Source organism: Hydra viridissima, unplaced genomic scaffold (genome assembly GCF_058129835.1).
Source record: "Hydra viridissima isolate aposymbiotic clone 2 unplaced genomic scaffold, HvirCarnegie_v1 scaffold_14, whole genome shotgun sequence".
Taxonomy (NCBI): domain Eukaryota; kingdom Metazoa; phylum Cnidaria; class Hydrozoa; order Anthoathecata; family Hydridae; genus Hydra; species Hydra viridissima.
This window is the reverse complement of record NW_028324313.1, coordinates 4,885,555-4,907,500: the sequence shown is the minus strand read 5'-3', so window position 1 is coordinate 4,907,500 and position 21,946 is coordinate 4,885,555. Positions and strand designations below refer to the sequence as shown.

General features: G+C 28.9%; 1 protein-coding gene and 1 pseudogene across 2 annotated transcripts in view; one reads left to right on the top strand and one right to left on the bottom strand.

Moving 5' to 3' along the window:
• Positions 1-21,946, top strand: part of LOC145180922 (discoidin domain-containing receptor 2-like) — a 39,417-nt gene that overhangs the window by 6,381 nt on the left and 11,090 nt on the right. For both annotated transcript variants that reach the window (XM_090072330.1, XM_090072329.1), the window contains exons 2-3: positions 12,528-12,856; positions 21,557-21,722. In XM_090072330.1, the coding sequence (XP_089928456.1) occupies positions 12,528-12,856; positions 21,557-21,722 (495 nt within the window). The remainder of the gene's footprint in view (positions 1-12,527; positions 12,857-21,556; positions 21,723-21,946) is intronic.
• LOC149878967 (uncharacterized) lies at positions 18,409-19,148 on the bottom strand (annotated as a pseudogene).

Sequence of the window (21,946 nt, the reverse complement as noted above, 5' to 3'; positions counted from 1 at the left end):
TAGGGTTTGCTACAATCAATTATTACTGTAAAAAAAAAAGATTCTGTTCCTTATGGTTAGATTTCAAAATCATACTAAATGTTTGTTCATAGGAGGTTTAATATTTTACATTTTACAAACTAAATTCCTGCAAATAGAAAGCTACATTAAAAGTGCTTGTAGTTGTTTTTTAGTGCCTCTATATAGTTTGGGCTGTGCTCTCCAACTTTTCTCATTTGCCAAAATTCATTGAAGTCCAGATGAAAGGATTCAAGAGCTTTTTCCATCCAGTAACTTAAGCCTATAGAATAAAAAAGTATAAAAGAAATACAAGTTTATTTAATAAACTTTCGTTGTTATTTATGCAAATCTTACGATTCAACTGTTTAAATAGAGTATTTAATTACTTATATTATAAATTATTTTTTATCAAATTTAAAAGTTATTTATCACACCGAAGACTCCACCTTTCATGTTGATGAATTTAATAATATATCGCTCAATTATGTGCACCTTCAAAGGAATTGTAGCCCTTAGATTTCTATAGCTCGTAGAGAACTCCTCTAAATCTTTGACATATGTGGAGCTTAATGATTTTCCAAAGCAACCATGGACTATTTTTTCAAAATCTCTAAGTACCTTAATGTATTTGGCAGTGGAAATTCCAAGACTAGACTCCTGAGAAAACAGTTCAAAGCTGTCAATGTTTTTAAGCAATTTATTTCAAGAATTGTCTTCCAAACAATGCTGCACTTGGTAGTAAGGGTGTTGTGATTAATCATTTTGAGAAATTTTTGATTAACGTTTAATTAGTTTAAAAAAAACCGGTTAATCAATCATTAATTGATTAATTTATGAAAAATAAAAATAAAGTTTTTCTTTAATTACACAATAAATAGTATTATTTGAGTTTTTTTTTAATATACAGCGGTGGCCAAAAATTAAAGACCACTCATTTTTTTTTCAAAATTTATTTTTAACCTTAGTATAATTTTATTTTGGAAAAAGGTATCAAAAAAAGAAAAACATTTTTAGAAAGAATTTTTATTGTATTTTATATTTATTATAAAATAATTTATAATTTTTTTACAAAATAATGTTAAAAAATTAAAAAACTGACTAGTAAAAAATATAAATGGGAAAAAAAATTGGACAAAATTTTAAGACCATTTTCAAAAATATTACAAAAAGCAGTAAAAAAATAATTTAGAAACGTGTTGTTCCTCCATTTGTTTTCAAGCACTCTTGTACTCGTTCTGGCATTGAATTCATTAAAGTTTTGATTACTTCATCAGGCACATTTTTCAAATGATGAGAGATAGAAGATTTCAAATCTTCCAAATTGTAAAGTTGTTCTTTACCAAGCTTTTGATCAAGTCATGACCATAAATTCTCTATTGGATTCAAGTCTGGACTATTGGCAGGCCATGGAAGCACTTGAATTTTATTAGAATTGAACCAATCGCTAACAACATGCGCTTTATGACACGACGCATTATCTTGCTGGAAAATAAATCCATCTTGCAACTGCCATAAATCAATGCTAGGAATAAGCGAGTTTTCCAAAATTTCGATGTACCTTTCTTTGTTGAGTCTACCATCGAATAAATGAAAAACGCCAACTCCATAGGCACTCATACAGGCCCAAATGCCTATTGAACCACTGCCTTGTTTTGTTCGTTTCAAAATGCATGATTCATCAAACCGTTCGCTTGGAAGTCTACGCAACATTACGCGACCTTTTCTGTTGTCTACCTCAACGTTCATTTCATCACTAAAGACCACACGGCTCCACTGATCTGTTGACCAATTTTTATGTAGTTTGCACCACTCTTTCCTAGCAAATTTTTGTTTTTTATTTAAGCGTGGTTTTTTTGCAGCAGCACGCCATAAATAATTTAAATTGTGGAGGACCCTTCGCACAGTTCTAGGGCTTGCTTTCAGACCATTTGACAGTGTCCATTTCGTAGACAAGTCTGTAGATGATGCTCGTCTGTTTTCTTTCATTAATCTCACTAACGAGCGAACATCACGGTCATTTGAAATTTTATTGCGTTCAGTCCTATGACGATCATTAATTGACTGGGTCTCTTTGTATCGTTGAATTATGTTAATAATGCAAGAGTGAGACCTTCCGAGCTTTTCTGCTATTTGTCTGATGCTATAGCCTTCTTCTTTTAATACAAGAGCCGCGTATCTGTCTTTTTCTTCGATCTTTGCACGCATTTTTGCAATATTTTTATATCCTTATTGCAATTCAAAAAATAAATGTTTATTTGATATCGAAACTCAGGTTTCCACATTTTATTTTATAGCCAACGTAATAAGCAATTAAGAGAGTTAAAAAAAATAATGGATTATTATTTTTAATAAGTGCAAATTAAAGATTTGAAAGTGGTCGTTAAATTTTGTCCAATTTATTTAAAGAAGATTTATAAGTACTCATCAGTTTTTTAATAAGTTAAACGCTATTTAATTAGAACTAGATTAAAAAAATTATACCACTTTAATCCGTATGTTTTAATTAACATGATATTAAAAAAAAAAAATTTAATATGTCAATTAGAATCTTCTTAATTTTAATTGAAAGATTAAGAAACCAACTAAAAAATGAGTGGTCTTTAACTTTTGGCCACTGCTGTAAACTAGTTTTGTTTCAAAGTAATAAAACATTCCATTGTAATAAGAATGGTTATAATATTTATTATAATGGTGAAAAGAGGCAAAGAATTTTAATTTATATAGTTATTGAAAACATAAGTTTTATAAATAATTCGTAATACATTAGTGAAAAATGTTTCAGAAGTTCAAATATAAGTTTTATAAGAAATTTTTAACATAAGTAAATTTAAATAACGTTTATTTCATGTCCATTTTGTTTCTGTAAAAGATATGAGCGAAGAAAGCATAATAAATCAATAGTTTCATCATTTAAGGATGTTCTCAAATTAGTTACAAAAAGCCCTGCCGCACTAAAACATCTTTCAGCTTTGACCGACGATGGTAGAATAGTTAACAAAGCATTGTACATTTGTTCAAATAAATGACTTCCACTTCTTTTGTTAATTTTTTCAAAAATGCTCATTTCTTTTTTAACAGATGAAGCGTTATTTTGAAAATTTACTACAGTTGAAACATTGATGTTTTTCTTTGACAAAATGCGATTCAATTCTTCTTTTTTTGTTATGTTTTCAGTACATTCATATGTAGCCTCATCTTCTCAATTTAAACTATTTTCATTAACATTCTCATCAATGAGAAATAAACGATGAACAAGCCTTCTACATTAATAATTCTACGTTCAAAAAATAAAATACGCAGAAAGTTTATTAAAAAAAAGACTGAAGACCGACACCTCCTCATTTAGATACCAAGAGTGCCTGTTAAGAACTTCTTGAGCTTTAAGAGCTGCAACAGAAGCCTGAGATCTGTCCCAGAGCTCCTAGATCTTTGTATAACTGAATATCATTAACTGGTGCATCAGCACCTTTTGTTTCTTCTAGCCAAGCTTTAACATAAGAACTGTGCTGAAAGTAAAAAAAATCTTTAATTTTACTGTATCAGAATTAAATAAATATTCTTTAAAGATAAATATCTTTAGTGCATACAATAAATGTGACATCCATCTGGCATGATGATTCGCTCCACTAGTTTTTCATATTTTAGGTTCTGGTCTGCCTAAGAGATAAAGTGCTAATTCCGCAGCTTCCTTATAATCATCTCGTAGATGTTTAGATTCTACTTTTTTCTCTAAGAAAACATGAGTTTTAGTCTGCTTTCTTTTTGAGGAAAGAATTTTCGAGATCTAAGGACCTATTGAAGTTTTTTAGTGGAACCTTCTCTGAGCTAATCCATTCTTTCTGAAAATCTTTGAAATCCAAATTAACATCAGATTTTGTTTTCTTTTTTAAATAAAGAGTTCCATAATGCTCCTAGGATCAATTCTAAAATATGGTGACAAGCAAGCCATAAAGAGTTTTCATTGATTTGCATTCCTCTAGAAGAGTTGCAGCTCCATTCTTAACCCCTGTATTAAAAGCAGTTGTATCAAAAACCTGGGTAGCAATGTTAGCTTTAAGATCCCATTCCTCTAAGTCTTCTAAGACTCTCTTGCAGGTAGCAAGTCCTGTACAAGATTGTAAAGGTTTTATCGATAATATTTTGCCTGCAACACAATTAGGAAAACCACTCACAAAACACTACTCAAACATTTGGCCAGAGATTTATTTCAAAAGTTTTCCATCCCAGTGAAATGTCAAATAATCTGATTTAACATTGTTTTTAAATTTTGTTATTTTTTTCCTTGCCATCACTTGCCTATTTTGCTTTTTTGATCTTCCTATGGTATTTATTGAAATGTTCACATCCTCAGGTTTAACATCCCCTGCATAAAATGAAAATAAAAGTTTAAAGATTGGTCAATAATAATTTTTTTTTATTAATACAAAACCAACCTAGAACTAGAACAGCAGAAGCATTCATCATTAGCTGAGAATTTGATAGCTTTGTTCTGTCTGCAGTTGCTGTTATCATTGGATTATCATCTGGTTTTACCAAGAAATAAAGTTTCTTGGTAAAACCAGAGTGGTAGTATCTGATCCAGTATCTTTCCTTGCCTCAGGTTCACTTTTAGGAGAATCCTGAGATGCAAAAGCCATCGAGCTATTAGGTTCATTGGCAAGAGATTCTTCAGCTAAGTTGCTGCTATAACCATCCACATGAACAGTTTCTTCATCATTCATTTTTCTTTCTTTTTCCTTCTCAGTCGCCATCTGTTTCTTTTCCATTCTTACTTTTTTTCTCCTAACACTGAAGTCTAGCACATTATCTTTTATGGCAACTCCTCAAGTTTTTATTCCATTTTTGAGAGCTGTTAACCAAGCAATATCTTCATAGGCATCTTTAGAAGGTCTGGATTTTCTAATGTCACCTTTACAACTAGGAGAAGTAATATCAAAAATTCCATCTAAGGCTTGATTGAAGCTCTGTTCAAGTAAATTCTTCTTATTGAAGTGCTCACTTTTAGATTTTGCAAGCAACCTCCATTTTTCATGTAGCTTTAGAATATTTTCAAAACTGTACTTGTCTTGCTTTTTGGGAATATCAGCTTTATCCCAGAATAGTTTGACTGACTTCATAGCAAGCATTGCAGCTAATGTCGGTTTTGAAATATTGCTTTGAGCATGCAATGCCTCCACTAACTTTAGAAAACTCTTTATAGAAACTATCAATAATTCTCAAGTGGTACCTTAAAAAGAAAGACACAAATTAAATTAAAGTTCTAAATAAATTTTCAAAAGCTTAAAATAATGTCAGTCAGACTTAAAATTGTGTTAAGTCTAACCTAAAAAATTTGTAAACATTTCTGGTAGTGGGCTTGAGTAGTTCTGGTAGAGAGCTTGTTTTTTAATCTTCTAAAGAATATCCAACCAACCATATTTTGTTTGTTGACTTTAAAACGTTTCCATGTTTCTTTTTCACAGGCTTTCTTAATTTTTCTGATTTAATATCTTTTTTCTTCTGTTTAAGAGGTGACGTTCTTTTCATTGTCTTTTTACTTTGAAACACATATAAACTGTAATTTTAAAAAAATTAGCATCCATTATCTATTATACCTTGTTTATTATTATGTCTTTTTATGAACTTTGTTTACAATAAAAAGAAGCATTCTGCAATTACTTAATAAGTGTTTTGTAGAATATATTAAAAAATTGTCATTACTTTCATGGAAGTATTTTGTTCATGTTTTAGTATAATATTTTAAATGTAAGGATAAAATTTGGCAGTACTCAGATACATCCCACAAAAACCTTTTTATATAAAAAAATGCTTTTAATGATAAAAGGAACTATATTTATTGCAACCATCATCACAATATCTTTTTTGGAAAATTTATATGACAGTGTGGCCTGCCCTAATATATATATATATATATATATATATATATATATATATATATATATATATATATATATATATATATATATATACAGGATGCGTAAAAAGTTTGGGGGCATTTCGCAAAGCACAGTATTTCATTTACAAAACACAGTATATTTCATTTGCAAAACAGGTTATGAATGTATGTACAGAGTTCATCAGACATAGTTATTTACATATTCTCAAAATGTCCTCCCTCTACCTGGATGCACTTTTTTAACCTCTTAGGAAAATCATCCACAGCTTTAGCAATTGTTTCAATTGGGATTTCGTTCCAGGCTTTAATCAGGTCTTTTTTAACTCTTTAATCAATTGATGGGGTTTCATGCAAGCTTTGGTCTCTAGAATACTCCAAAGCGAGTAGTCCAATGGGTTCAAATCTGGTGAGTTTGATGGCTGATGTTAAATTTGATAAAATCAGGAAAGTTCTCCTCCAGCCAAGTTTGAGTCTGTATAGCTTTGTGAGAGGGTGCACCGTCCTGTTGAAACGTCCTTTCTTCATCTCCAAAATGCTGCTGGGTCCAAGGCAAAAGTTTTTCTTCAAGCATCGCTCAATATTCAGCACCACAAACTTTGACTCTATCTGGAACAAAGAAGAGAGGAGTTTTACCATTGTGGGTGATTCCTGCCCAAACCATCACTTGCTGTGGCTTCTGTTTATGGGAAATGATTATATTGTGGCAGGGGTTCCTTAGACTAACTTCTGTCATTTTGATTGTTATGAGCTTGCTCAACATTGAACCATTTTTCATCAGAAAACAGAATTTTTCGTTGTCGCCCAGTACCAAAATGTTTTAGAAGCTTCCTGCATTGGTTCAAACATTTTTCATTTCATCTCTTCTGTAAGTAATTGAGCTGTAACATGTTTCCTGACTTTTAATCCGGCTCCTTTCAGAGTATTTCGGATTGTTGTTTGAGTAGGACCATCAAGGAATTTAAAAAGCCTTTTTAGCACTAGTTCCCCAGTGAGTAGGCTACAAACAATCCAGTTTCTTACTTTGTTCAATCCTCTGTATTACTCCTCCTCTCCTCCAGTTTTTAGATTGACACTATCACAGTCTACAGCTTGCAGTATAAAATGCAAGGATCTTTCTTTAAGCCATTTAACTATATGATCCACAATTATCTCTGCAGGTTTCTTTAAATTTGATTCTTCAGGAACAAAATGCAAAAGGCTTACTGCAAACAGTATAATATTCTTTTATTAGAGCTGTGAATTTCCTGCCTTCAACATTGATAGACTTTAATTTCATCTTTTCTACCATCAAAAATTCATTTTCATGCTATGAGGTCAACTCTTTTCCAATTTGATCAATGACAAGACTAGTATTTCCTTCTGTGGTTGTTTTATCATTAATAAGAGTAACAGTTGCTATATCTGCAGTCTCTCTTAAATCTATATGATGCCTTAAGCTTTCTAAAGCAAGATTTTTTTTAATCATGGTATTATATAAAAAAATCTTTTATTTTACTTCTTTGCTTGTTTTCATGTTAAGTCATTACTTATGTCTAATTTATGCATTACTTTCCAAAAAGTATTTAATGAATACTTTGCCTTTTTTCATGAAATGAGTCATCTTTTGAGTCTCTGGTCTTTAATCATTCCAGAATACATATCTTTAACTCATAGTTGAACTAAATCCATATGGATATTTTAGTTTTTGTGATATTCATATTTACTACAGAGTTCATTTCATTCAAAATTTATTTGATTTACCTACAGTTGTACCCTGTTTTTGAGTTTTCAAAATGTTTACCTATTTATTGGAGTTATGGAAACTGATGAAACTTTAACAGCTTAATTGTTATCTCTAAGCTTAACTAGTTCCTGATCTTTGCCCAAACAAACCAAATGTTGAGAACCTTTCAATAGAGACTGAAATGGTTGGGCTTGCTGTTCAGCTTGCCAATATTGGCAAGGACTTTTTTTATGTTCTCTGCCCAAATCCTGATATAAAAATTGTAGTTCCTCTTCTAGTTCCTCCTGTCTTAAGGAATTTGGATTTTTTACCCAAGCAGCATCTGTGACAGTGCTTTACAACTTAAAACAATTTTATGAACAAGGATGGAGAGTTTTAAGCTGTTATAAAGCTTTGATCCTAAAGCATTTGAAAGACTGTTGATCTGATATTTTAATATAAGAATTCTATACGATCTATTAAATTTAAACTTAGGTTTAAAAAATATAGTTGCAATTTATGTAACATTTTTTATTTTACTTAAAATGTTCTTTTTAAAAATAACTTTGATTATTTAAAACTTTGTTCATCTGTAGACCAATATGGATTTACTGGTTTATTACATACATCTGGGACATTTTTTTCTCTAACAGCCTTTTCTTTGTGGTGTGCAACCCCCCCCCCCTCCCAAAAAAATAAAAATAAAAATAAAAAAACAAGAATAAAAAACCAACCCTGTTCTGCCTCTGGAAATTGCTATTATGATGTCTGCAAATTCAAAACTTTATTGAATGTTTTCAGGATTTGTTACAAAAATACAATTCTTTACTAAAAATTTATTTATTATGCTCTCTCATTGGGAGTCAAAACTGTGAAAAAAGACTGGTGCAAGTTAAATGAAGATTGTAGATACACAAGAACAAGTAATTGATGAAGACTTTGCATTTTTTACATAACCTGGTGAATTTTAATTTCATTGCCATCAAAAAGTAAATCTTCAGTGTATATTTTGCTTTTTCCATTTAGTAAGTTCTATGTAGTGTGGACCAGGTTTCTTAATAGTTACTTAAATATCTTTATTTAATATTCTGAAAATTTTTTCTTTACTAACTGACCAACTATAGTTCACTTCAAGTTATCTCAAGCAGGTTTCTGATGTATTGCTTTATGTATAGGCATTTGGCTATCCGAAAAGTTAAAGTTGTTATATTATTTTAAAAGTCTGGTTTTAATTATGGTCCAGCTTGTCTTATAGACATATGGCAATATTATTTTACACATAATGACATATGTGTAGCAAGTTGTGTTACATTATGGTTTCCAGATAGCTACTATCTTTATTGATTCTTCCAATCTTTGGAAATAGTGAGACACAGTACCTTAACAACAGATTTACTTTAAAACTTAAAATTTGAACATTTTGAAAAGTTGTCTTTGTGATGTTTAAATTTTATTGGTTGGTTTATACCAAGTTGAATTATTTGATTATGATTTTTTGATAGCTTAATCAAAAAGTTATCTAAATTTTCTAAATTTGGTTCAAAGTGAAAAATGGAAGATGCATGTTTAAAATGGAAGAGGCATGTTTAAACATTAAAGTTTGCCTTTTTGGACTTCATTTTTAATTTCTGCACCCAAAAAGATGGCAACTATAATCACTTAATTAATACTAAAATAGTTGCCCTATTTAATCTCACTCTCAATAGTAACCTATGTACATATATAAGAATAAAACTAGTTAAGAGTCTTTGCTATTCGTTTTTCAATAAGCTTAATCATTTGATATTTACTAAAAAATGTACATTAACTAGATTTAGACTTTCTGCATGGATATAAAAAATTTGAATCTTTAGTAAGTTAGACTATTCAGTCATTGATTCCCAACTCAAAACATCTGCAAAGAATATGTGTCTATCATCCAGCATTCAGAGGTGAATTTTAGACCCAAAAAAAATTAAACTATATTTTGTTTATATAATTTTTTATAAATATAAAGAGTTAATAGATAAATTATGTTTGATAGGATGTAAATTTTAGTGTTCTTAGTATTTTAGATATCATCAATCTATCACATAGCCTTTCTTGACCTTTCTTTTCAGTGCCATTTTTTTAAAGCAGACTGTGTCACACAGCTTTATGTAATATTTGCTCAGTAGTAATGAAAATTTGTGCCTAATTTTTTTCAGGATGAAAAAATCAAAAATGATGACTAAAACACCATTAAATCAAAGCTTCTATATAAATATTAATTTTCAAAATGATTTAACACTTTTCTTAGGTTTTATGATGCTCCATACAAAAAGAACTATACCAAAATTCCGAAAAGATATGGTTCTGAAATTTCTTTCTATTCTTTCAACATGTTACATACTCTGTAATATGAAAAAACTACAAGGGTTTTCTTTTTTAAATCTGATTTATTTGAATTAAAGGTTTTACAAAAGTAAACTCCAAAAAAATAATAAATTAAAATAATCCATGAAAATTAAGAAATAATCAAAAATACTAAAATTAAAATGTAATAATTATCAATCTTAAACTGTTTGGTTATATGGTTTATAGTAAAAATTTAGTTATCTGGTTTATAGTTTGCCTAGCCGTCTTCAATGCTTTGGTGCTTAATCTCACTGATGTTGTATTGTCTTCTTGTGACAGTTGTTGGAACCCAACATGCATCTCTTGAAGGACAATAATATGACCTTGAAGTGATAACATGGATACATGAATCTTTCTTAAAAGTTTTTGTTTTCAACTTTAATCTGCTTAGCTACTCTGACCTATTACAAAATGTTGTTCCTGGTGGTATATATTTATGACATTTTACATTTGCCAGCACACCTATCTAAAAATTAGTTAACAATATCTATTTCCTGAGAAACATTGCTTTTAACATGCTCCATTGTTAACTTCGTGATATACATGATATATATCATATCTACATCATACATTAAATCATCAGCGATGAAACATTGAAGCTATTTTGAAAGTGTTTTCTGCTTTGTGATAAACTATTGTTGTGTGCAGTATTGTTTGAATTTTGCTCCAGTGAAAACTATGCATACTGTCTTACACATCAAACTTAAAGTTTTCTATAAAATCACAAAGGACAATGACCTCGATATTAATTAACTCATTTTTTAATTTTATTTAAGAAGCAGCATGACTTTTTTTGCAATCTAAGAATGAACAGCAACTTTTGTAATTTATTAGAGTATGAATGATGGTACTTTTGGTTTTCAGTTAGATTTACTAGGTCAGACTGGTCTGTTGTTTTCCACTGTTTGTCATTTATGCAAGAATCATCATCTTCATCAATATCATTTTGAAAATGCGACTCATTTTTATGTCTTAATATAGCATCTCTGGACCTAAAGAGCAGCAATTATCATGCAAATCTTCTTGTAAACAAACAAATCAATAAGTTTGTGATAATACTTTAATAATTAAACTTAACTAAACATTTTAATTTTAGGTGGAGATGCATGCTGTATGCACAGCTAATGTCCATACTCTGATGAAATTTTATGGGCAATAAGCTGAAGTTATAAAAACAACTCTTTACATCTGGGAATCTAAGCTTATGTACCTAAACTGCTTTTAAATATTGCATTCTGTTCTTTTAGATTTGAGAGAATAAAATGCTTTTGCATGTGAGATTTTTAAGCTTTACTTACAAAATCTTTTTTCCCAGGCATTTACCTGCTGTTTTCATTGCTAAAATGAAATTTGAGAATCTTATCTTCAGTTTCTTGAGATAATTCTTTTCATATTCAACGAAAGAAAAAATTCTCTTTTTCTGCAGCAGCTTATGTGATATCTTCACTATATAATTAGTAATATTTTAACTCTTCTTTCTATATATTTACAAGACCAAGAAATTGAAATCAGTATTAGTAGTTGAATTTTCTGATCAAAAAAGATCAAAAAAATTTTATCACTATTGAACAAACATTAATAAAAGCTAATTATGTGACCCAATTTGCTTAAAAAAAGAATGGGGTAAAAAGAATGTCAAGAAAAAAAATTGATATTTTTTTAGGACAAATTATTGATATCTCTGAAACCATAAGGAGTTAAATAATAAAATTTGGAGTGAATTTTTTTTTTCATTATGGACCTAAAATCACCATACCATCGAAGGTGTCCAAATTTTTTTGTTTTTGTTTGATTTGACATAGAATGACCCTTAAACTTTATTTTTCACTTTACATTTTTAGCCCTATTTTAAAAATGTAACTGATAATATTGAAATATTGTATTTTAATAATTGAAATCAATAATTACTTCACATTTATATTACTACATTACTACATTTGATAGATTAGAATGCTATTTACTCTACAGAAAATACAATACTTCACATTTGAACAATTGATGCATTTTTATAACTTTGATTTCTTATCATTTTATGCCTAAAAATTGTTACACATAAAAAAATGTTTGATGGATGGGCATTTTTTTAATTTTAATTAGACTACTTTTCTCTAATTTAAACTATTTGAGTAAGAATTTTAAAATAATCTGACAAAACCTTATGTTGTAAAGAATTTAAAAAGAATATTAGCCTAATCTATTTGATTGCCAAGGTTGAAATTTAAAATATGTTAGCTATTTGTTTTGACTTAAAATTTCGTCTATTTCATAAAACAGAATTTGTCAATACACAAAACTCTGTTTTATGCAATTTTAAAAACTTATGGTTTAAAATATTTAAAGCAAACTTATATGTAAATAAGTAATGGATAACACATTAAAATCACAAAATATTTTGTGATTTTAATGTGGTGTTATCCATTACTTATTTACATTTAAGTTCAACGTCATTGTTATATTACTTTTTGTAAAGGTCAGTTTATACCCAATAATGCATCACTTTATGTAAGTTGTATTTGTAATTGATGTTAATTTCTTTATTATTACATTTTTAAGATTGCAGTCAGCCACTAGGTCTTGAAAGTGGAGCAATACTTGATAATGCAATTAGTGCACCACAAAAAGCAGTTCAGAGTGCCAAAGAAGGATACTATGCACGTTTGAATAATCGTTCAGCTTGGTGTATACCAAATTCACCTGGCAGTAAAGACTCAGTTTTTAATGAGGATATTTACATTACTATTGATCTGAAAGATCAGTACCAAATTACAGCTTTATCTCTTCAAGGACACCGGCAATATGATTTTGGTCAGGAAATAAAAATTTCCTATGATATTCCTAGTTATGGGTTTCTCAACTATAAATCTAAAAATGGGAATACAAATGTAAGTAATTTTTTATTTAACTCACTTAACGCCACATTGGCCACTCATGGCTAACATAAAATACCTGACTTTAGCTTGTTATTCTGTCCATCAACCACCAGTGGTGGCACATCAAAAAATACAATAAATCATCTCAAAACAATGAAATAATTGTATTTCAACCCATTATATTATATTAAACCTAAAAACGGGAAAACAATTTTTGGATATTTTACAATTTCTTTAACACATGACTGAAAATCCTATTGGCAGTCAATGTGTTAAAGAAGTTGTTCAATACAAGCTACTCTATTTTGCATTAAAGATTTCTTTTTTTATCTGGATTAATTTAATGAAATTAATGAAAAGACAGCAAGCAGAATTTCTAGAGAATGTTTTTTTTTAAGTTCAATGTATAACTATTTTAGCTCATAGATGAAAAAGAAATTTTTAGATTCAGAAAAATATTAATCATAAAGAGATAAAATATGGATGATAAATTTTACTTTTTAAATTAAGCAGTAAAAGCATGAAGCAATTTTATGCTTACAAAAGTTTTCAGTTTCATAAAATTAGTTTAAGTGTATAAGATGAATTGATATTTACAGTATTTTTAATGGTAAACTAGTGATTTAAATTCAAGTTAATGATTTTTGGTTATCACAAACAATTTATAAAGTATTCAAAAAAATGTTCTGCTTTTAAATTTTCTTGATCTAGCATGCCAAGTCTAAATTATTTTTTACATTTGAGAAAACTCAATACAATCCTATACAATTTTTACTTTTGAGAAAACTCATAATACAATCCTATACAATTTTTACTTTTGAGAAAACTCATTATACAATCCTATACCATTTTATATGTTTTTATAGAATACCAATACTAGTTTTCTATCACAATGGAAAAATTTGGTAGATTATGTTTTTGCAAATAATTTTGTAATTGAATTAAATAGTGGTTCAGAAAAAAAAAAGGTAGATTCATTAAGATTGTAAGAAAAATCTAACCAGGACATTTTTTTGTGATGAGTTAATGGTGACTTTGGCCACTATTTGTGATTTTGTTTTCCTGAAAATTATCTCTTTTGTTGTTGGGCTTAGTTCTTTTGTATAAGTAATTGCCTAATGTAGTTTTTTCTGATCTACTGACTGCAAATAAACAAAACAAAAAAAAATGCAGGGAAACAAAATTACAAAAAGTGTCTTAAGTCATCCCAATTGACAGTACCTTTTCTACTAATTCAGTTTTATAAAAAGACATAAAAGAAAATGTTGTAAAAAAAATTGGTGCTCTAGCTAAATTAACTTTCTCAAATTAAGTGATTTTGAGAAAATCTGAAAGTTAAAATACATAAAAATGAATCAAAAAGCAGTGAAGAAATAAAGGCAAATATGAAGGATAGCTTTGGGATCAGAAACAAAAAAATACCAAGGTGTTAGTTATTTTCTGAGAATTAAAAAATATTCTAGAAACATTAAATAAAATGTTGTATCCATTTCATCCATAATCCAGAAAGTCAAAAAAAGGCTATGGAATGTAAGAACAGCTTTATATTTCATCTACTAAGACAATCACTTTGATTTATTGTAATTTTTATTATTATTGTTTTTTTTTGTTTGATAATATTTTAAAGTATATTTGTAGGTTTTAATGATACCCTGATGCAAAAATTATATAAGAACAGTTTTTTTTTTTAGAATAAATAAAAGTTAGGCAAATATCTTCTTTAGCTTGTTTTTTAAGTACTTTATGTAAACTTTAAAGAAAGAAATCTTGATGTACCTATTTTTTTTGAAACAACTCTATGTGTGGCATGTAATATGTAATAGGGTTCAAAGTAACTTTGGTGTGTTAACTGTATATTTTTATACAGCTAAAAAATATTAAACACTAAAACTATTTAAAGCTAAAAGCTATGTAACATTATCAATATTTTTATTTTTGTGAATATGGTTTTTTACAAAAGTATCTAAAATAACTAAATGTGTTTTACAGCTATATATATCTTATACTAATCTAAGTGTAAAAATTAATCCATGTAAAGTATAGGTAAGGAGATTATTCCTTACCTACCTTCAATTATTGTGGTTAGCACATAGAAGATGTAAATTTCAGGGAACATCTGCTGGCATTGTTGAAATATCAAATATTAGTGGTTCTTATGGCATTTTTGAAGTTTTATTGCTTCAAAACTTAGAGCTTTATTAACTGCAATGTGTGACTAGGGGCCTATATGCTTTTTTCAAACTTTAGATGTTTTTACTATATGAAATTTTCATTGAACTTTAAATAGCTAGGTAAAAAGACAATGCAAATGAGATTTTTATGGTTTCAAATGGATTCAAGAGCACGTCTCAATTCTAGGACACTTTCAATCATCATAGCAACTGAGTTCCACTGTGTTGAGATTGGGGTGATGATTTTTCTGTAGCCTTATTTCTGATCTGTGTCTTTATTTATTTCTATAATCTCATCTTGGATTTGTTGTTCAGCTGAAGGTGATTTGTGAGTGTTTGTTGCAAGATCAGTACAAGATATGATAGCAGATTTAATTTCAGGAATCTTTTCCCAATTATTCTGAATAGCTAAGTTAAGGAGATGATCAGTACAGAGAAGATTCTGTTGTACTTCTTTAGTTTTAGGGATTGCAGTTTTAATTTTAGATACAGATTCATGGACTGTAACTCTGTTAGTTTTGATTTGCAACAATTCCAGTGATTTGTCTGAAAGAACAAAAATTAATTGGATCGAAATTGTTTGGTGTTCAGTAATGTAGAATGTTAATTATCTTTGGAAAAATTTAAAGCTATCTTAACTGAAAATAAAATACTTATTTTTAACATACCTTTATATATGTGTTTGGCTTGATATATTTATCTGAATCCTATAAGAAATTTCTATGATAAGAATGGATAGATAAAGAATGCTATTGGTACTATAGTAGTTGTGAATATCCTTGCAATCTTAGGTTTTATTTCAACAGATAGAATCTTACCCCGAACTCAAGCAGAGTTGATAAGGATGTAGCCAAACTTCTTAACCATTCTAACACACCTCAAGTTAATCAGAAGATGAAAGGAAAAACTGTTTACTTGAATAAACTCAATCAACTACAACCAATTAAAGGAGATTGGGTAGGACAATCCAGGTCAATAATATAGGGATAATTTGAGTCACTTTTATTATACTCAAACATAAAATCCTGTATTGAGAATAATTCTTTTAAAAATTATTTTGCAAAAGGCTAGAGTGCTTTACTAAAAAAATATTTATGAATCTTACTGAAACAAGAACCAAAGTAAGGAAATATATAAAACGAAGTAAAATGTAACATATAGTAACATGAGTCTAATCACTTAGTAACTAGTAATAACTAGGAATGAATAGTAATAACTAGGAACAAAATACTAGTAACTAGTAGTAGAATCTAGTATAGTAATACTAGTGTGTGCAAAGCTACTGAATAGAAAATAAATTACTTTTGTATTTCATAAATATACTAAAATATGGAAAAAGTTTGGATAGAAACTTAGTGTGAATTTTTTTATTCATCCTTTCACTAAAAATAGTGCATTGGATATTCAGCAAAATTTATACCTTGTTTAGAGAATGTTTCTACTTTCCCCTTTTTCATACTTGTCAAGAAGAAATGCTATTGCATCACTTGTGTCTTCCTAAAATGGTTTTACAGGAGACAACTAATTTCTAGAGTTCCCAATTTTGTTTGATGTAATGGAGTGTGACAGCCTGGTACAGATCATTATTTTACTTATCCAAATATCTGTTGTCAAACCAAAGCAAGGTGCTTCAGGTAATTGTACATGAAGCATGTCCTCAACAGACTTTTTGACATTGTCATAAAGCAATAGTAGCTTGTACTTGGAAAGTGTGTATGCTCTCTTTACATTTGCATGTGGTTCCAGTTCAGCAACAAATTCCTTGAAAGCACCAGAATCTGCCAAAGAGAGTAGAAGATTTTGTCTTGCAAAAAGTCTTGTTATTGCAAGATCAATTTTTTGTTGTCTTGAAGCCTGTTTCGGAAATTTGGCAAAGGAATTAATTGGCTTGAATTTTTTACATGCACTTGCAGAAGACTCTTTGAAATCTGGTGTTCAGAGACAGACGCCTTACTTATCTGGAGTTCAAAGACAGATGCCTTCAAAATATCCGATATGAAAAGTTAGATGAAAATTTGTTATGAAGTTTTATAAACAATGAAATATAACAAGCCCAAACATTTTTTCCAAAATAATAGTAGTATTTGAAAGTAAAAGTAAACTTGAAACATATAACTTAAAATATAAATTTAAAAAAATTTTACTACACTACAAGTGATTTGGAATGGCAAATAAATCCTAATTTAATTTCAACTAAATATGAGGTTTAATCTTTGATAAAATAACATTACCCTATAGGTCAACATCAGGATCAGATCAGGAAAATTTGATTCAATTAGGTTAGGTTGAGTAAGTATAGATTATAATTAAAATACTACGATTACAAAAAGGGTGCAGGCTAAGCTTTTTTTTAAAAAACAACAACTGATATACCTAAATTTAAAAACTAATTTGTAAACATTTGAGGACTAGACTTGCATGCTTAGATCAGATAAAACTAATTGAGCTTTCAGGTAAATAATTATCTGAACCACTTAATTTATGAAGAAAGTAAGACTATATGTGGTTTTGTTTACATATAATAATGAAGAACTTACTCTAGTCCCACTTGCAAAGCCATCTCCAAAGAAAGGAACTCTTCACATGCTTTCATTGTTGCCTTAGTAGATGTCCTGATAAGGGTTGCATGATGATGGGTACTACCTGAACTGAGATGTGCTCATAGTGATGATGTATTGTATTGTGGCTGCTGAATTGCTTTGCCACAGTGTTTGCACTTGCTGAAGGCCTCTATTTTAGCTTTATTCACTGAAACTCTTTGAAAATGATCCCACAAAGATGATTTATCCATTATTCACTGATTATTTTTTTAGAACTAAATTTCTAAGATGTTTAAAAAATCAATGTCTTTGTTTTCGAAAAAATTTAACCAGTGCTGCCAGATTTTTTAGATCAGCAAACCAATATCTATTGCCAATGAAAGCTGGTTTGAAAAAATACCATCTGGCAACACTTTAAACTGCCAAGTTTACCTTGGTTTCTAATAATTCAAGCTTTATCAAATGACTATTGCTTTTAAATAAAGACTATCGTTACCCAGAAGTCGTTTATTGTTACAAAAAATGAGTAAAAAACCGTTGTCATTGCTTAAAAACAAATGTCAGAATTATTGTTTTTTATCTTCAAAAAGCGACAAAAGTAACAAAAGTGAAACAAAAGTTGCATGCTTAATAGTTATGGATTTTTTTGGAAAAATTGGTGTGGTGAATATACCCCTCTTTTTATTGCATGTATAGGTGCCAAGTTTCATAAATGCTTATTCTACAATATGATATTAAGGTTATAAAAATTAACAAAATTTAAACTCTTTTCTCTTTAACAATATATTCTATAATATATAAATATCTCTATAATATATTCTGTTATAGGCACTAAAAATGACTAAAATGAATGCTAAAATGAAGAGATGTCCTTCTTGCTATTAAAAAGAGGCATTTTCACTCTACTTTCTGCTCTCACTCAGATAAAACCATCTCTTCTCTAGAAACCAAAGACTGTTTCAAAAGCAGCAGTTACCTAAAAAAAAGCTAATTGTTTTAAAATTACTTTCATGACAGTAAATATTTCTTAAATTTTTATTAATTAAAATATGTTATCAAGCATAAGGAAAATTAATTTTAACTTCCCTCTCAACTCCTTGTTTGTGAACAGGGAAATATGGAAATACCATAGGACAATCAGGAAATTTTCTACAACACTGTTGTTCATTGGACAGGTTTATAGGCTTTTTTCCATATTATAAGGTCAGTCAATGTGGTTGGAATCAAGTTTATGTTAGGAATCTTGTATGCTCTAGGAGAGTGAGTCTTCCAATTTTCTGATGTTTTCTAGTTTCCAGATTTTTGTTAACAGCAAATTTCCTTTCAATCTTGTTTTGGCTTCAAAGTAAACTTTGTAATAAGATTTTAGAATGAGAATACCATGCTGAAGATCTCATATATTTTTCAATAATTTTCAGTGCATTTTCATCTTAAAGTTTTATAAGGTTAAGTTAGTTCAAGATGTGTTGTGGCCCCTTTATCATACTATGCTTCACTTTGGTTTGCAACCACATAGGGAAGTAAACTGATACAATAAACTTAACAATTAATTCTAAGTTTTTTAGCTCATTTCCCTCTTATCCATGTTTGCATATCATCAAGCTCTTCTATTAAATGTCAAAGGCAAAGTTCATTTGAGTTAAGTGAATATATCAGCCATCCTAACTTTTTTTCTTATTTAACCTCTAAACACTCAATAGCATCTCTATTATGACTTATATTTGTAGTTGTGCTACAATGAACTTAAATGCATCTTTAACACATTACAAAGTAGACCGTGAAATACTTTTTTTAAAAATATTTATCTAGAAGAAAAAGTCTCTTCCTTTTTTCTTCCAAGTTTGTTTTATGTTTGTTAAAAAATTCAATTTTATCAAGAAGTGTAATAGGTTTATACACCTTCAAGCAAAAAAATACTCGGGGCCTTGTGTTTATGGTAAAAAATGGTGATTTTTAAAAGGTATGGGATGCCCAATTGTAAAATAACTATCACACCTGCTGGAACTTGCTAGAACTCAAACTTTAACATTGAAAATAAAGTTTTCTTCTACAAATTGACTCCAACTTTGAAGTCAATTTGTAGGAGGAAGCCACTTTTTTTGTTAAGGGAAAACAAGTACTTAAAGTATTTAAAGTACCTAAAGGGAATAATTATGTAAAGGAAAAACAACACTTAGCATAAAGCTACTCCTGATAAAGAAACCTTTAATGGTTTTAAACTCTTGACTGATATTTTGAGCCAAAAATTGTCAAAATGCTGTTTTTCTACAACAACTATTAGAGAATGTGGATCAGGCTGTTAAAATATATCTCAGTCAAAATTATAAATATTTAAAAGGAAGGAAAATGTGAAAATATAAATTGAAGGAACTACTATAGAAATAAATGATTGTTAAAAAAAGTTACTATGGTACAAAAACAATTTTGTATTGTTTGGTTAAATTTTATTGAAAGGTTTGGTTTAGTTACAGTAGTTTTACAATTTCATAAGAGTTTGGTGGTTTTGTTTTCTGAAGAATGAAAAGGTTTTGAAAACGCTGACAATCCAGTATTTTGAAAAAATTTGTCTCTAAAATTTGGGTTGTTCTGAACATCCAAATGGTAAAATTACTTAAAAAAAGATTTTATTTTAATACATATAGTTATATCAATACTTGTAGAGGAGCTAGGTTCATCAGCTATACTTAAGAATCTTTAGAATTTATTTTTAGTGATAGTAATAATGTAGGCTTTTGATTTTTTTTTTTTAAAAAAAAAAAAACTTCAGGCTGATTTGAGAAGTGTGCTGAGCAGTGGGTTTGTGGGATTATCATACAATATACAAAATGCTGATTGTTTTAAAATTTTTTAACTTGCAAGAAAAATTTTATCCAAAGCAACATGCTTTTAGGTTTATACTCAGTAAATAGGTTAAGCCATGTTTTAATGTGTCAAGAAAATTAAAGTATTTTTCTTCTGGTACACTCTTTGCAATGTTGATAAAATTTAAAAATATCATTCTATCATAAGAGCCCCTATCATAAATTGTGTCAATTTTTTTTTAAGTTTAGTTTGTACTTTTAGTTTATATTAATTGTCTATTGACATTTGAGATTTGAATAATTATTTTTGCAAGTTCTGCAAAAACGGATAATATAGCTCACTGCAGCTAGTTTTTTTATAGCTTGGTGTAGTTGGATATGATAATGCCTTAAAATTAACAGAAAGGGATTGTTTTGGTGATAACATTTCTGTCACTTCTCACTTTTCTTTTCAAATACCTTACTAAACGTGCTTGAAATGAAAATTAAAAGCTTCGTATCTTTAACTTTTCACAATTATATCACCTCTAATATTTGTTAAATTTTTAAATGTCTTTCTGTTCTATTGTTTATTTATTCTGGTTCAAAGCTGCCTGACCCTACCATGCATTTGCTGAGCCTATTGCCACAAGTTATTTTGATTGGTAATATATTTTGATTTGCTTTTGAAGAAGTTTGTAGATGAACATATTTTTGTTCAAAAAGTAATTTTTATTCAACCAATCTTTCAGCTATCAACATCAATAATCAAAGTACCATCAATATCAGTAGTCGTTTGCTTTTACACAAAGCAATTTTCCACAATTGCTTGGTATCTACACTAGTTATTTTTGACAATCATTGAAATGTGTTATACATCTGTAAAAATTCAAATGTGTTATCTATAAAGAGTGAGAGAAACCTAACCCCCTAAACAAGTTATTTTTTAACTCCAGATTATAAATACTTTTTTTGGCTAGATATTTTGTGCCAGATCTTTCTGACCACTTATTAAAACATTCACATTTAAATTTGAATCAAAGTAGCGTATCATATTACTTTCTCTAAAATGAAAGTTTATTTTAAATAAGTTTAGTGTAATAGTATTTGGTGCTGTGTTAAATGTATGTGGTTTTTCCCTTTTTTTTTTTCTGTTTTTTCTGTTCATTTGACTTTGTTCAGGAAAATTGATTATTGTTTTCAATGAAACTTGTGATATAGATTCCTGTACAAAAGAAATCAAATGATGATTACCAGTACCTAATATTGGACCAGCCTATTTCTACTAGTAAAATCAAGTTGTATCTGCTTATTGATGCAAATACTAAATGTTTACGCATGGAGTTATATGGGTGTAAGATCTTATCAGTGCTTAAGGAATATGTTGGTAAAATCTTATTTATAAAACTGTTATGTATATAAAATTGCATAATTTTACTGTCACTGTGTTCTTTAAAAAAGTGTCTTGAAATATTTTTTCATTTTCCTCAATATTTTGTCATAATTGTTTTTAATAAATTATTATCAGTTCTATAATTGATTTAAGTAATCAATTTACATCCCATTTGCTACAAAAGTGTAATATTAAGACGACTACACTCTATATACGTT